Source organism: Phoca vitulina, unplaced genomic scaffold (assembly GCF_004348235.1).
Source record: "Phoca vitulina isolate PV1807 unplaced genomic scaffold, GSC_HSeal_1.0 scaffold12, whole genome shotgun sequence".
In the NCBI taxonomy this organism is placed as follows: domain Eukaryota; kingdom Metazoa; phylum Chordata; class Mammalia; order Carnivora; family Phocidae; genus Phoca; species Phoca vitulina.
This window is the reverse complement of record NW_022589715.1, coordinates 10,179,823-10,197,612: the sequence shown is the minus strand read 5'-3', so window position 1 is coordinate 10,197,612 and position 17,790 is coordinate 10,179,823. Positions and strand designations below refer to the sequence as shown.

The 17,790-nt window shown below is 41.8% G+C and overlaps 1 protein-coding gene across 1 annotated transcript in view; it reads right to left on the bottom strand.

The window, feature by feature from the left end:
- The window catches only part of ACOXL (acyl-CoA oxidase like), a 342,867-nt gene that overhangs the window by 74,923 nt on the left and 250,154 nt on the right, over positions 1 to 17,790 (bottom strand). Inside the window, exon 16 of the mRNA XM_032410454.1 lies at positions 414 to 501. Coding sequence (XP_032266345.1) covers positions 414 to 501 — 88 coding nt within the window. The remainder of the gene's footprint in view (positions 1 to 413; positions 502 to 17,790) is intronic.

The window sequence follows — 17,790 nt, the reverse complement described above, 5'->3', positions numbered from 1 at the left end:
AGGTTGAAGTAGTGAGTTGCGGTACTTGAAATTCTGCAGGCAGCGATCCTATTAAAGCACCCTCCCGTTAGCTGTGCGTGCACCCTCCGTTTTGTTTACGTGGGAACGGCAGTCCCTGTTGGGCAGAGGGCCACAGCTGAGGGGCCCGCCATATGCCAGCTGGCTTCTATCAAACCAGTGCTGTTGGCAACTGTCAGGTTGTGTTGGATGCACTGTTCCCGGAGTTTAGTGTTGGGTTTTGTGGGTGTCGTTTGGTCAGTGTTCCTGGTAAGTTGGAGGTTAAGTTATTTCGGGGCCTTACATTCAACGTGAGGGCTGGTGTGGGGACTGTCCTTTGACTGCAGTCTTATTCCCAGGTACCCTGCAGCCCCCAGAGCCGCCCAGTTATAAATATTCAACAAGAGCCAACTCACCTCTATGGATGTGTGCCAGAGACAGGGAGGCAACATGATGAAGACACGAGTTCCAGGCACTGAAAAAGTCCTCTTTCTTGGTCATCACCTGTCAAATGGACAGAATAGAAATAACCACCGATGATCTTCTCGGAGAACAGAGCTTAGAAACAAGGTAGATGGCAAATTTGCACATTTTTAGTACCACCTTAAGCCTGGGTAACTTGCAAGGCTGGCCTCCGTGACCCACAGAAGTTATTTGTTGATGAAGAAATGCCATCAGTGTACTGTGAGTCCAGTTTCTATGTTTGTAGGAATTCCTCACACAGAGCAAATGTGGCCACTACCAGCTGCCGACTCTGGAGATGGAACAGGCGTCCAGGAAACCATGTGAAGGGGAGAGTGCAAGCATCGATAAAGCGACACTGTGTTAATTGGGTCGCTCGCTGCCTGAGGAATTGTGAATAACAGAACGAACTGCGTAAGTCTAATCTGCAGCAAAACGAACCCGCCTTCCCTCCCGCCTTCCTTTTGTTGTAGGCAGGTACTTCCATTCGTTCTCAAGTCGTTTCTTGAGTGCCTGCTAGGTCTCCAGAACTGGCATTTGGCCGTGGCCAGGTGTGATGTGTGTGAGGGGCTCCCAGGAGCGTGGACCCTGCATGCGCAGCACCTCCACATCATCCAGCCCTTCAGCTGGTATACCCTATGGAAGGTGATCTTTCAATCACACCAACCAAGGGAGTTGTTTTACTTTGTTCTTTGCTTTGTTTTGTTGTTGTTGTTGTTGTTGTTTAGTTGGCGAGGAGTGAGGAAATAGAACTAGAAGAAGATAAGAATGAAGAAAATACACAAAGAGAAAGATGCCGAATCACGAAGCTGGCAGTTAGTCATTTACGTGGAGCTAAGAGCAGATTCTTATCTGACCAGAGAAGAGTGTTAAATTTGTCACTTCTGACTTTTCTTTGTTTCTTCTTGCCTTTTCTTTTTTTTTGTTTCGAAAACCTAACAGTTTGATATTTAAATTTTTAGCCTTTGTCTTTGCTCAAAGAAACGACACTCAAACAGAAAGTCAGACTCCATGCATCTGCTTCCCATTTGTTTTAAACTCACATGCCGAGCCCTGTGGTTGGAAGGTAACCTGCCCCCTGCAGCTCCACGCTTCCTGCAGGGCCTGGAGGACTTGCTTTGTCAAAGCCCTCCTATGCCAGAATGCTTTGTGCTCCCGTGGAAAAACAGCACTGCAGAAAGCCTCTACCCATGTATAATTTAGCATGATTACCTGGAGCAGCAGGCAGAGTTTGGAGGATCATGTCACATGAGCCTTGGAGTCTCCACCTAACTGGGGTGTCTTATGACAGTCAAGGGAGAGGATAATGTCTGTCTCGCTCCCTGAATCAGTATCTCTTGGTACTGGTGTCAAAATGACAGCTGAAAAGGTGTGATAGAGAATGCAACTCTCAAGGAACGGGCTAGAGCACATCTCTGGCAGAGGTGAGGACAAGAGCTGGCCAAATACTCCTGTCCCCAAACGCTACCCATCACACTGCAGAGGAAAACGCCGGGCAGTCTGTGCTGGGGCCTCGTGGATGGGCTCTCCTAAACATGTGTTGGCTGTCCCTTCCCTATCCCCCCCCGGCTGTATGGGAAGGAGAGAGGAAGGGTAAAATAGTGTGCAGATGTGTCCAAACAGAGCTGAGGGCATGTTACATTTTTAAAAAACTAAACATACACACTTAAGTCTTTCACTGGCCTGATCTAGAGAAAACCAGAAACAGAAAATTGGCTGGACAATGTAGACCCTGCGTGAAGAAGGGACTTCAGATGAGAAAACACTGCGGAAGGCCCTTTACAAAACTCGCTATGACTGCACCCTCAGAAAGTACAAGGCAAAAAATAAAAAAAGCAAGTTCAAGTTAAGGGGAAAGGCCCCTTGAAGGCTTGCCAGCCTGTTCCTAAGTGCTTTTCCTTATATGTCAACATCACAATGCTGCAGCAGGACCCACTTGAGCAGGTTCAGAGTAACCTCGTTCCTGCTGGCAAGTGTCCCCTCACACCCCACACCAGACAGGAAGGCTGGCATGACTTACCCCCCACTGAAGGATGGCACCCAGGACTTGGAACACGTAGATAGAAAGGCAGATGCCCGGGAAAGTGACAGACTGACTGAGATGCCTCTGTCCCCTTGAATTAGAGTTTACTGGCAAGAAATAATAGGCTGAAGCCAATTGGGGGCTGCACAGTGGTCCACACGTCCAGGTGGGGCAGCCCAGGGACAGTGTGTGGGGTCCCATTCCAGCCCACTGTCAAGTGGTCAAAACAAGCAGATCAGAAGGTCAAACTCTGGTTCAGCCTTTAAGTGTAGACTCCGTGTGAACTCTAGTGTGTCACTGCCCACAGCTATAATCCAGCTGATAGTTGCCCATGCAATGCACAGGATTTGTAAATGTATTTATTGTACCAATAACACGCAAAACAACAAAAATCAAGTATCTAATCCTCTCTCCTTATAAAACCTTAATAGGAGGTTTCTGGAGAGTGGATTTTTTTTTTTTTTTTTTAATGGATGGCTGTTCTTTACTTCAAGCAGTAAACCTGCTACTGAAAACTTGTATGTAACTTAGCCTTATGTAAACTAAAGCCTTCTTAAAATGCACCAGACAACAGATGCTGTTTTAAGCTCTTCATTGCATTTGCTCATTGAGTCTTCAGAAGCCCCGGAGGTAGGAATTACTGACATCTTTTGATACCTTCCTTTTGCAGGTGGAAAACTGACACAGGTTGAGGAATTTGCCCAAGGTTGCAGAGCTGGATTGGGACTAGGCACCCAGGCTTCTGAGCCCATGTTTCTAACCACAGGCTACACTGCCTCCCAATGGACTAACGCGGAGTTGGTTCCCTGGCAACACCTGTCCCTCCCAAATACAGTTCATAAAGATGCACTGTCACACATGGTCATGTGTAATGTGAACCATATTCCACACTTAAAACCTCTAATGGAAATAAATGCTTACTTCCTAATAAATCATCACACAGTTAAGACAGGGCTGAACTCATAAAGAAACCCCTGCTGGCCTCCCTTTTGATGGATGCCTATGTCCATTCTCCCTTCTTCTTTTCTAGAAAAAACCCCAAAAGATTTGGGCAGCAATATATCCAGTTAAAAATACTTATCTCCCTACAGAGGATCTACCAAAAAACCTCAGCTAACATCACACTTAATAGTAAAGACTGAGTGCTTTCCCCCTAGGATTGGGAAGACAAGAATGTCTGTCATCACTTCTACTCAATGTTGTATTGCAGATTCCAGCCAGGATAATAAGGCAAGAAAACAAAATTAAAGATTTAGAGATTGGAAAGGAATAAGTAAAACTTTCATCCAGAAAGACCTGATTTTCTATGTAAAAAATCCTAAGAAATGTATCATAAAGCTACTAAAACTAATTACCAAATTAAGCAGCAAAGTCACAAGATGCAAGATTTTGAAAAAAAACCAATTGAATTTCTATATTCTAGCAATGAACAATTGGTACTTGAAATGAAAATATCATTGCAACAGCATCAAACATATGAAATACTCACAGATACATTTTACACAGCACATGCGGTATCTGTACATGGAAAGGAAAAAACATTGCAGAAAGAAATTGAAAAGGAGCACACAAATGGAGAGCTATACTGTGCTCGTGGGCCAGAAAACTCTACATTGCTAAGATGTCACTTCTCATAGTGATCTATGGACTCAGCACAATGCCAAGCAAAATCCCAGCAGACTTCTGTGTGTGTAGAATTTGACACGCTGATTGTAAACCCTTATATGGAAATACAGAGGACCTAGGATAATCAAAACCATTTTGAGAAAAAAAAAACAACAAGTTGGAGGATTACACGAACTGATTTCAAGACTTAGTATAAAGCTAGAGTAAATGCAACAGTATGGTATTGGAATAAGAATAGAAATATAGATGAATGGAGAAAAAAGAGTCCAGAAAGCCATACAGGCATGGTCAACTGATTTTCGACCAAGGCACCAAGGTAATTGAATGGGGAAAAAAAGTCTTTTCAACAGTGCCAGAACAACTAAACATCCTCCTACAAAAGCAAAGAAATAAATAAATGAACCTCAACCCTTACTTCACACCACATTAAAAAGTTAACTTGAAGTTGAGCACAAACCTAAATGTAAGACTTAAATCTAAAATAAAATTCAAAGGAAACCATGGGAGAACATCTTAGTGACACTGGGACAGACAAAGATTTTGTGAGATAAGACACAAAAAGGTTGAATTTCATCAAAATTAAAATTCCACTCTTTAAAGACCTTAAGGAAATGAAAAGACAACTAATGGATTAGGAGAAAATATTTGAAAAATCATGCATGTAATAAGGGACGTCTATACAGAATTTACAAAGACAGCTTACAACTCAATAGTAAGAAAACAAAATCCACTTTCACAAATGGGCAAAAATTTTGAACAGACACTTCACCGAAGCAGATAAATGAATGGCAAATAAACACATGAAATAGATTTGAGAAATGCTAATTAACACCACAATGAGAAACCACAATGAGAAACCACGACACATCCACCAGAATGGCTGACAGGAGTAAGACTGGCAATACTAAGTATTGGTGAGGGTGCGGGGCAACTAGAACTCATTGTGGGTGGGAATGGCAAAATGGCAAAATGGCAAAACGATACAGCCACTTTGGAAGACAATTTGGTGGTTTCTTATAAACACATACGTACCATAGAATGCAGCCATTCCACTCCTAGATATTTACACAAGATAAATAAAAATACATGCCCATGCAAAGATTTGTATGAGAATGTTCAAAGAAGCTTCATTTATAACAGCCCAACTGGAATCAATCCGTATGTCCACCAATTGGTTAATGGATAAACAAATTATAGTATAGCCATACACAGTAATACTCCTGCACAATAAAAAGGAACAAATTATTAATACACCCAACAATTTAGACAGATCTCAAATGCAAAAGACTATATACTGTGCTATTCCATTTACATTAAATTATAAAAAAAAGGCAATCTTATTTGAGAAGAAAAATCTGTGTTTTCTAGGAGTCAGAGCAAGGGGGGGCGGTTTGATTACAAAGGAGCAGGAAGGAACTTTTTGGGGTGATGGAAATGTTCTATGTCTAGACTATATGCACTTTCCAAAACTCATTAATTTTACACTTAAAATCAGTCAATTTTAACATATATTAATTATATATATAAAATAAAAGTTGATTTTTAAAAAATGCTCACCTCCCCAGGCTCCCTTAGAGCTAGAGTTAGATGTGTAGCCCCCATAGCCAAGGAGAGTGGGCAGAAGTCTACTGGGCAGTGCTTCTATAAAAGCTATTGTTTTCCTAATAAAAAAAAATACAGCCTGAGCTAGCATGTGCCTTTTTTTTCTTTGTCCTCTTCCCATTTCTTTGCTTGGAACTTACTGATCTCGTGAGCATAGGAACAGGAAATGTCACACTAAGGATTTATATTAAGGTTGCTGTAGCGCATGACCACAATCTGGTGAGGTCACACAACAGAAATGTATACCCTCATAGTTCTAGAGGCTGGAAGTCAGAATCAATGTGTCGGCAGGGCCACACTCCTTCCAGAGGCTGCTTTGCCTCTTCAGGGGCATCCTCACAGAGCTAATGGCCAGACCAGGAAGGACCGCTCCTCACCTGCTCAGCCCACATCTTTGCCTTCTTGTTGCTCCTCTTACTTGACATTCTGTCTTGCCTTTCATGAGTCGGATAGGAGGGTGGGGGGTTCTTTATATATTTTTCTGCCTTCTTATATTTTTTTATGTCTTCCTTTTCTTTCTTTCTTTTTCTTTTCTTTTTTTGAGAGAGAGAGAGTGGGGGTGGGGAGGAGCAGAGAGAGAGAGAGTCTCAAGCAGTCTTCACTCCCAGCACGGAGCCCAACATGGGGCTCGATCTCACGACCCTGAGATCATGACCTGAGCTGAAACCAAGAGTCGATGCTTAACCGACTGAGCCACCCCAGGTACCCCTTTATGTCTTTCTTTTTAAAAAAAACTTTGTATAGTTCCCTCTCTCTCAAGTTCTTCTTTCTGCCTCTGTTTCGAGACTTACTCAACCACTTTTTCACCCTTTTCTATTTTTAATTTTTCTGTATTTTTCTGCTGTTCTATATTTTTTTCTATTTTTCTAGGGTTTTTGTTTTTCTAGGTTTTCCCTGCCCTTTTGTATTTTTCCCTTCTGTGTTTCGGTCTCCCCCGCACCTGGCCCCCGTACTGTTCTGTCTTTTTTCCTGGGCGAAATCCACTGCTTTCCCTTTCACTCCTGTCTTGGGTGTTCCGCACACCAAATTAATTCTACCTTTTCTCTTTAGACTTTCCTCCTGATTTAACTTCGTTTCCTCTGACTGGCTTTGGGAAGGGGACCCCTCTCCTCCCCACCACAGCCACTCTTCCTGAATTCTGTCTTCTCCAAAAGGCCCCAGCCTCTTCCTGCATCGATGGCCGGGTGTTGGTCAGTTCTGTACTAGTGCCTCACAGAAAGCAGGGTGTCTGGGTCCAACAGCTGGCAGCTCATTGGTGGCTTTCTGAACTGGGAGTATGAGATTCTCTGCATCTCGGCCCTTTGAACCTACACTGCAATTCCAGGACAGCCAGAGAAACACATCTAGCTCAACGTCCTCCTACATCCTGGGGGAAAGGACACAGCAGGATACCTTTATATCTACTGTTCCAGCTTGTTTCCTATGAGAAGGAAAAGTAAATATGCTCAAAATGCCCCAGAGAGGGTTGTGTCCTGGCTTTGGGAGCCTAAGGGGAAGGGCCAGCTACGGGGTTCATGTCTGGTTTCAGAGCTTGGGTCAGTGGCCCTCTGTCTACCACCCCCATCCTCAGACACTTGCCCATCCCAGCTGTGGACCAGGCTCCACTGCACGAGAATCTCCCCTTCTCTTAGAAGGTGGCAGGTGGCAGCACTACAGGGGTGGGGGTGGATGGAACAGCACTTGCTTGGGGAGATAAGCCCTTGGGGTGAAAGGCTGGGATTCACATGTTTTCCTAGAGAAACACAACATAAGAATGATGAATAACATGATGGAAGAAAGGGGTCCAACAATTAAGGCTTCCTGATCGCATTCACGTGTCCCACAGCGCTTGTCTCTGTACTAAGAGACATTCTTCTTTTTTATTTTTAAAGATTTTATTTATTTATTTGACAGAGAGAAACAGTGAGAGAGGGAACACAAGCAGGGGGTGTGGGAGAGGGAGAAGCAGGCTTCCTGCCGAGCAGGGAGCCCAATGCGGGGCTCGATCCCATCACGACCTGAGCCGAAGGCAGCCGCTTAACGACTGAGCCACCCAGCTACCCCAAGAAAGACATTCTGATTATATAGTAAGTCCCAGAAAAGTCCAGTAACGGTCCCTAGATCGCTCACCGGAACACAGATGGATGAGGCTCCAAAGAGTACGACCTGTCAAAGGAATTCCTGCTGGCCCTTGTCGTCCCCAGTCCCCAACAGAGCTTGTTCAGCACAGCTGTATTAGCAAAGACATCACCCCACGTGGCCCTCGTTGTTTACACAGGGGCTTCTCTTATAGACAGCCTGCTCTCCTTCCCCAGTGGTGCCGGGTGCGGGTTCTCAATAAATATGCATTCCAAGACATATGTGCATGCATGTGTAGGCGCGCGCACATCTGCACGAACACGCACACACACACGCACACTCCACGGCTCCTCTCTACCTTGAACTACATCCAGTCCCAGGACACATTCCCTCACTTGTTTCAGATATTTTCACGTGCAGTTCTCTCCACCTGCCCTCTGCCCTACCAGACTGCCTCCTCCTGGTTCAGGAAGCCTCCCGACAGCTCCCCCTCTTGCATGTGGTCAGGGCCCCCACCAAGCAACACATCCATCCATGGAAGCCTTTCCACGCTGCGGTGTATGCGTTGCGCTGACCAGGGCAGGACTGTGACCAGCCCAGCATCCAGCACAGCGGTCAGGGCCAATGACCACAAAAAGGAGCCCCTTCACACAGATGGGTGGTCAGGGTAGACATGGACACGAGGGGAGGGACTGGAGAAGAAACTGGCTTCAGACGGCAGAGAAATCACAAGAGGGAATTCAGTAGCGTGGGATCTATGCAAAAACAGGACACGAGGCTCCTGGTCTGCCTCTCCCCGCACCACAGTTACAGTGTCTGTCGGATCTTCTGGGGGCTCCCCTTCTCTCACCTGCAAAATCCTCCAAGCTCTGGTCTTGGGCCTGGCAATATGAACAGACCCCAAAGATGAAGCCCATTCCTAGTGAAGACCTGACTATTTTTGTTACACATGCATGAGTTCCAGGAGTGGGGGGCCACACATGTTTGATCTGACCAGTTGCTAAATCTTTTCCCCCCTAAGGCTTAACTGAAATTGTCAGAACATGAAATCAATAAGCTCTTGGCAAAGGGTTCCTATAATTGAATATATTACTTCCTAATTTCTCCTCCTTTTTCCTTTTTGTGTTAAATTAAGAGTCTGCTTCTCATTACTTAGCCTTTCAGAATAGAAAATGATTGTTGGATGGTACATTCTCTTTGGTCATTTAGCATACATTTGAACTCTATGCTCCTGAAATCGATCTTGATAATTTCCAACAACAGATACGTACATAAACAAATGTTTGATACCTTCTCCCTTTCTTAACCACTTCCTCATTTTAAAATTCTCTTCCTAACAGTTCTGGTGGATGGAGGAATAGAAGGGGGGAATTAGGAGGCCTTAAATAGATTTTACAGGCACCAAAGCATGCATTTGGAGTACGATCAGCTGGAAAGATCTTGTTTCAATAATACGATCTTCACGTTTAGCCGAAGACTGTGTTATAGAACCTGACTGCCCTTAGTGACTGCTTAAAGGTGACAGAAGGCAGAACAATGTACATTTAATATGTGAAAGACATTAGGCCTCAAGATCTTTGTTTCCTGAATCTCTGCAGCAGCTCAGCTAGTGCTTCACCAGGAGACAGCTAGCAAGGTATTCTCGAGGCTGCGAGTAAAAGGCCAGGGGTACAGCACACAGAAAGCCCACCCCATGGGGGATTTGGAGAGCACAGAACCCAGCTTGGAACTCCTTAGAGCTCCATGTTTCCTTCTCCAGGAATGGCAGCCTATCCTCCCGGTGCATAAGCTGGAGCCCTGGGACCACCCTCGACCCCAACTTTGGCTTTCTCCCCCATCCAACTACCCCAAGTTTCACTGACTACCCTTCATGCTCACTGTCACCATCCCACAGCTCAGGCTATGTCTTAACTCCTCTGGGATGATGGTTACTGTGGCCTTCTAAAGGGTCACCCTCATAGCACTGACTCTAGAATGATCTTCCTGACACCAGTGTGCTCAGGCCACAGTCCCGTCACTTGAAGGGAGGGTAGAGGATTCTCAGGCCTGCAAGTAGGGGACACAAGGCTCACTGCAGTGAGGGCCCACCAGCCACCACAGTCACTCTCTCGCTAGCTTCTCTAGCCCAGGACCCGGGATGTGGCCTGGCTTGAGGCTCAGCCTGAATATGCTAGTTGCTCACTCACATCCCACGCCTTGCCTGGAAGGTTCTACCCACCTCTGCCTGGGGATGGTGTGAAATGGCATGCTCTGCTATTTACCAGGCAAGACTCAGCGCACAGATGCTCAATTCTGTGGGCCACCCTTCCCCACAGAATGGGGTAGCCCTCCCTCTGCTCCAGACCCCTCTCGATGCACTTCCCCTTGACCCATGCTCCTGCCACCTCTCTTCGCAGGCTGAGTCCATGGAGGACAGCCATTGTGCCTCAGTCATCTCTACAGTCCCAGACTCGCAGAGTGATTGGTGTACTAGGTCACTGGGGAGCAACATCTTTTAAACAAGGAAATATTCAGTAAAAATAAACATCTTTACAGGTCTTCTCTCTTTTTTTTCCTAATTGTTTATTTAAATATATATCTGAAGTTCCAACAAAGCATTTTTATTTCACTGTCAGTAAGAGGCTTTTATTTTTGGCTAACCTTTTAGGAATCCTGAAACAGCACACTTTGCCGAATGTCCAGACCACCTCCGTGTGAGCTTCTGTGGTTTGGGAGGGAGAGGGATTTGAGGCACTTGTGAGAAAGAGGGGAATTAACACTGGAAATTAACAAACAACAACAACAACAAAACAGCCTATTTCCAACAGCCTGAGGTGCTGGCAAGCAGGGAAGGAAGGGCAACAGGTCACCAAGAGCTGCCGCATGAAATTATAGGTCAGTACCTGACTGTACATTCCCACCACCAAGCCACTAAGCTGGCAGGTGGATGGGCTGGACTTCGCACTCTCGGTGGAGAGGCCAGACTGGAAGATGTCAAGTTCTTTATAGGACGTATCTGACTCCTTCCTTTAATTATTAGAATACCACATGAAATAAACAATCCTAAAATTCATGTGGAACCACAAAGACCCTGAATAGTCAAAGCAATCCTGAGAAAGAATGAAGCTAAAGATAATCACGCTTCCTGATTTCAAACAAAGCCACAGTAATCAAAACAGCATGGTACTGGCATAAAAAAGGATGTGCAGACCAATGGAACAGAATTAAGAGACTGGAAAACACCGTCCCCTCCCCCCCACCATATACAGTCAACTAATATTTGACCAGAGAACCAAAAATATTCAGTTGGGAAAGGATACGCTCTTCAATAACTGGTGCTGGAAAAACTGGATAACCACATGCAGAAGAATGAAATTGGACCCCTATCTTACACCAGTCACAAAATTAACTCAAAATGGATTAAAGACTCAAATATAAGACCTGAAAACATAAAACTCCTAGAAGAAAACATAAGGAAAAAGCTCCTTGACATTGGTCTTGGTAATGATTTTTTGGATATGACATCAAAGCACAGGCAACAAAAACAAAAATAAACAAGTGGAACTACATTAAATTAAAAAGTCTCTGCACAGAAAAAAAACCCAACAAAACGAACAGACAATCTATGGAATGGGAAAAAATATTTGCAAACCGTCTATGTGATAAGGTATTAATACCCAAAATATATAAGGAACCCATACAATTTAATAGTAAAAAAAAATCCTGCCTATTTAAAAAATAGGCAGAGAACCTGAATAGACATTTTCCCAAAGAAGACAGACCAATGGGCAACAGACACATGAAAAGATGTTCAGCATCACTAAGCATCAGGGAAAATGCAAATCAAAACCACAATGAGATATTGCCTTGCACCTGTCAGAATGGCTAGTATCAAAAAGACAAGAGATAATAAGTGTTGGCAAGCAAAAGGAATCATTGTGCACTATTGGTGGGAATGTAAATTGGTGCAGCCACTATGGAAAACAGTATGGAAGGTCTTCAAAAAATTAAAAATGGAACTACCATATCATCCCGCAATCCCACTTCTGGGATGTATCTGAAAGTAATGAAATCACTATCTGTACTCCTATGTTCACTGCAGTATTATTCACACTAGCCAAGACATGGAAGCAACCTAAGTGTGTGTCTATGGAGGAATGGATAAAGTTGTGTATGTATAACGTGTATATAAAGTGTGTATAAACAACGGAAAATTATTCAGCCATGGAAAAGAAGGAAATCCGGCCATTTGTAACAACATGGTTGGACCTTGTGGGCTTAGTAAAATAAGTCAGACATAGAAAGACAAATACTATACAAACTTATTTTTATGTGGAATATAAAAAAGCTGAAGTCACAGAAACAGAGTAGATGGTGGCTGCCAGGGGTTGGAGTGGAGGAAATGGGGGAAGATGGTCACAGCGTGCCAACTTGCAATTATAAGATGAATAAGTTCTGGAGATCTAATGTACAGCATAGTGACAACAGTTAACAATACTGTATGATATGTTTAAAAGCTGCTAAAGGACTGGATCTTAAATGTCTCATATTCCCCGCCCCTTGATAAAATCTACTCGTATAAGGCGGTATGTGTGTTAATTAACACTATTGTAGTAATCATTTCACAATATTTATGTGTATCAAATCATCACATTGTGCACCTTAAATTTACACGATGTTCACAAAGCTAGGAAAAAAACAGTATAGACAAAATTGAAGAAGAAAATGCTGTTCAGTATTCAACTGCTTACACCACGTCCAGTTCACTAGTAATCAGTGTGCCATAAACTAGAAAAATGTCATTTCCATGCTATGCTCTTCAAACATGAGCCCAGAGTTTAGCACATGTCCCCACAGACTTGACTTTCTCTGAACCTAAGTTCTGTCTTGTCCCTTTGTCCTGTCTGGATGACTTGCCTACCTGTCCATGACTGGGCCTTCCATCTTATCCAGGGCCCTGTTTCCTGTGGTCCAGCTTCCCAGACATCAAGATCCCTAAATAGAAGGTTCAGAACCTCTAAGGTATATCTGCCTGCCTTCAGAGCCAGCTCTCAATAGCTCACCTCTTGTCAGACTCCTGTGATCCTGGCCACTGGCCTAGATCAAAACCCGTCAACTGTCACCATGCTCTCCAGATTCCATGCTGCTAGCTAGCCTGGGCACCTACCCTTGTGTTTTGGCATGACATTGGAAGGTATCTAGCACAAAACTGACACTTGGTAATTGTTATTGTAATTAGCCGTTTCTTCTTTCCCTCAATTAGTATACCAAGATTCAGCGGCTGAGGCCTCCTGTTGGAAGCTGCTAAGTTTCCAGCTTCATATATGAAAAGATGATGAAGTGCCTGTAACATAAACAGCCTGTCTAAATGCTGGGAGGCACTGTTTAAGTTCTATCTTTTAAAAGTTTTAATTGAGGTATAAAATGCATACAGTCAGATGTATCACATGCATAAATCTTAAGTTTACGGCTTGATGATTTCTAACATGTGTATACACCCATATAACCACCCGGACAAAAATACAGAAATTTCCCCCTTTATACTCCCTCCCAGTCAATACCATACTCTCCCAGTCTGTGATCCCCATAACACCATCAACTAATTTTGCCCCTTCTTAAATGAATGTCATATATATAGAGTCATATTCGTGTCAGGCTTCTTTCACTAAACATAACATCTATAAAGTCACTTATGTTGTTGCATGTTAATGGTGGTTTATCCATTTTTTTTTTGGCTGAGTATAATTCCATTGTATGACTACATCACAACTGGTTTATCCAATTCTCATGTTGATGAACATCTGGGTTTTTTCCAGTTTGGGGTTATTATTGATAAAGCTGCTGTAAACATTGTTGTACAAATATTTTTGTGAGCATTTTTTCATCACTTTTGGGTATATACCTAGGGAAGGAATTGCTGGTCATAGGGTAGGTGTGTATTTAACCTTATAAGGAAATGCCAACTTTCTGTCACTGCCCTTTTATACTACCAACAGCAATGCACTTTCTCGTCGCTCCACACTGTCACCAGGATCGAGTGTCATCATTCGGCTCTAGTTCAATCCATTTCAGTGGGTGCACCGTGGTATTTCACTGTGGTTTTAATTTCTATTTCCCTGATGACTAATATGGTTAAGCAAGGTTTCATGGGCTCATTACCATTCTTTTATCTTCTTTTGTGAAGTGTCTTTTCAAGTCTGTGCAAATTTTTTTTGGGTTGTGTCTTTTTATTATTGAGTTGTAGTTCTTCATGCATTCTGCATAAAAGTCTTTTTTTTTTTTTAAGATTTTATTTATTCATTTGAGATTGAGAGAGAGAGAGAGAGAGAGAGAGAGATCACGAGCAGGGGGAGAGGCTGGAGATCATGACCTGAGCTGAAGGCAGACGCTTAACCGACTGAGCCACCTAGGCGCCCCTAGGTAAAAGTCTTTTGTCAGATACATGTATTGCAAATACATGATTGCAAATAATTTCTCCAAGGTTATTAAGGTTTGCCTTTTTGTTTTCTTACAAATTTTTAATTTTGAAAAAAAATCCAGTCAATTAATATTTAATATTATTAATTAATATTTAATTAATGGTCAGTGCTTCTTACTTCTTTACTTCCTTTCTAAGAAATCTTGATTTACTCTAATTCCACAGAAATATCCTCCTATGTTTTTCCCTTTTTTTTTTTTTTTTAAAGATTTTTTATTTATTTATTTGAGACAGAGAGAATGAGAGAGAGAGAGCACATGAGAGGGGGGAGGGTCAGAGGGAGAAGCAGGCTCCTTGCTGAGCAGGGAGCCTGATGCGGGACTCGATCCAGGGACTCCAGGATCATGACCTGAGCCGAAGGCAGTCGCTTAACCAACTGAGCCACCCAGGCGCCCTGTTTTTCCCTTTTGCACGTTTTATAGTTTGCACTTTCACTTAGAGTCTATTATCAATCTCAAATTAATTTTTGTGCATTACACAGGGAGTAAGTCAAGGCTCATTTTTCCCCCACTCAGATACCTAGTTTCCATTCAGAAATATAGTTTCCTGTACAATTTGTTGAAAAGATTATGTTTTCATCACTTAATTTCCTTTGTACCCTTGTCAAAAATCAAATGAACGTATGTGTGTGGGTCAATTTCTGGACTCTCCAGTGTTCCATTGATCTGTTTGTTCATCCTAACACCAATCCCATCCTGTCTGGATTACTGGAGCACTACCAGAAACTTTGAAATCAGGTCATGCAAGGCCTCCACATTTCTTCAACTTTCTCATAGTTGTTTTGGTTATTTTAGGCCATTTGTATTTCCATATGAATTGTCACATCAGCTTGTGAGTTTCTACAAAAGTTCCTGCTGAGATGTTTGACTGAGGTGGTGTTAAATCTATAGACCAATTTCAGGAGAACGCACATCATAGCAATATTGAGTTTTTCCATGTACAAACATGATATACTTCTGGATTTATTTAGGCTTTCTTTAATTACCTTCTGCAATGTTTCTAGTTTTCAAGATACACATCTTGCATTGCTTGAATTTTACTTGTTAAATGTAGTCCTAAGAATTCATGTTTTTTAAATGATATTGTATATTTCATTTTTACATTTTGTTTTACAGTTGTTTATTGATGGTATATAAAAATGATATTTATTTTGCATATTGAGTTATATCCTGAACCTCATATCGATTTATTAGTTCTGGTAGGATTTTGGGTTTTTCTCTTTTTTGTAAATTCTCTCATACTTTCTATGTAACTAATTATTTCATCTGCAAATTAAGATAGACTTACTTCTTCCTTTATAATCTTTATGTCATTTATTTATTTTCCCTGCCTTGTTGCACAGCTAGAATATCCAGTGTAATGTCAAATAGAAGTGGTAAAAGTGAACACTCTTGCTTGTTCTCTATCTTAAGGAGGAAAATGTGCAATATTTCTCCATTCGATATGATGTCAACTATAGGTTTACTATAAATATGCTCTTTCAAAAGAAGAAACCACTTTCTATTCCTAGTTTGCTAAGACTTTTTAAGCATGAACTCGTGTTGGATATTGCCAAAATTCTTTTCTGCGCTATATAATCATGCAATATTTCTCCTTTATTTTGTCAATATTGCAATTTTCATTGACAAACATATTTGAATGTTAAATCAACCTTGCATTCCTGGAATAAATACCACTTAGTGATGTATTTTCCTTTTTTATATATTTCTGGATTTCATCATTAATATTTTATTATACATTTCTACCTATATTCATGAAGAATATTGATTTGTAAAGTTTTTTTGTAATGTATTCATTAGTTCTTGGTATCATCAGTCATATGGTTTTTGGGAAGAGTTTTGTGTAAGACTGGTATTTTTTTATCTTTAAATTCTGACAGGATTTAACAGAAGAACCATCTGGACCTGTAGCTCTCTTTGTGGAATGTTTCCACTACAAATTAAATTCATTTAATAGATATTTTTAGATCTTCCATTTTTTGCTTGTTTTTCAAAGTTGTATTTTTCCAGGAATTTGTTTTAAGTTCTTGAATTTATTTGCATAAAATTGTTCATAATATTCTTTTTTTGGTATTTTTAACATCTGTCTTGTATGTTGCAACGTCTCTTCTTTCATTCTTAATATTGTTAGTGCTTTATCTCTTTTTCTCTTGATCAATCTTGCTAGGAATTAATCAATTTTATCAATCATTTTAAAGAAGACACTTTCAGATTTCTTGATTTTCTCTATAGTTTGTTTTCTACTATGTTAATGTCTTCCTAATCTTTATTGTTACCTTTATTCCACTTATTTTGCTCTTCTAACTTTTTTTTTTTTAAAGATTTTATTTATTTGACAGAGAGAGACACAGTGAGAGAGGGAACACAAGCAGGGGGAGTGGGAGAGGGAGAAGCAGGCTTCCCGCCAAACAGGGAGCCCGATGCGGGGCTCGATCCCAGGACCCTGGGACCATGACCTGAGCCGAAGGCAGACGCTTAACGACTGAGCCACCCAGGCACCCCTGCTCTTCTAACTTCTTAAGGTAGAAGTTTACTTCATTTACTTAAAATCTTTTTTACTTTCTAAGATAAGCAATTCAAGTTATAAATTTCCCTGTAAGGAAATTTCACTATACCCTACAAAATTTGGTATGTTGTGTTTTCATTATCATTTGGTTTGAAATATTTTCCAATTCCCATAGTAGTTCTTTCTTTGATTCACAGATTATTTAGAAATGTGTTCCTTAATATTCATATATTTGGGAGATTTTCCAGATATCTTTTTGTTATTGATCTCTAATTTAATGCCATTGTTGATAGAAAAAACATTCTGTATTATTTCAAACTTTTAAAAAATTTATTGACCGAGGGGCGCCTGGGTGACTCAGTAGGTTAAGCAACCGACTTTTGGTTTTGGCTTAGGTCATGATCTCAGGGTCGTGGGACTGGGCAGCATTGGGCTCCTCACTCAGCAAGGAGTCTGCTTCCCCTTTCCCTCTCCCTTTGCCTCCCTCCCCTATGCATGCACTCCCTCTCTCTCTCAAATAAATAAACATATATATATATTGAAGAAATTATTGACTGATATTATTGAGAACTGTCTTATGGATAGCACTGTAGTCTCTGGGTCTAGTTTTCATTAAATGTCTATAAATGCTAAATAGTTCAGGTTGGATGATAGTGTTGTTCATATTTTTGTAGCCATACTGAATTTCTGTCTATTTGTTTCATCAATTACTGGATTTGTCTGCTCCTCCTTTGAGTTGTCAATTTCTGCTTCAAGTATTTTAAACGTTTGTTATGGTGCATACCTATTTCAGGCTATTCTCTCTCTCTCTCTCTTTTTTGGGAGAGAGAGAGCGAGAGCAGGGTGGCAGGGCACAGGGAGAGGAAGAGGGAGAAGGAGAGGGAGAGACAGTCTTAAGCAGGCTCCACACCCAGCACGGAGCCCAATGCAGGGCTCAATCTCACAACCCTGAGATCATGAGCTGAGCCGAAACCAAGAACTGGACACATAACCAGCTGAGCCACCCAAATGCCCTGTTCTCTCTTCTTGATGAAGTGACCTTTAAATCATCATGAAATAA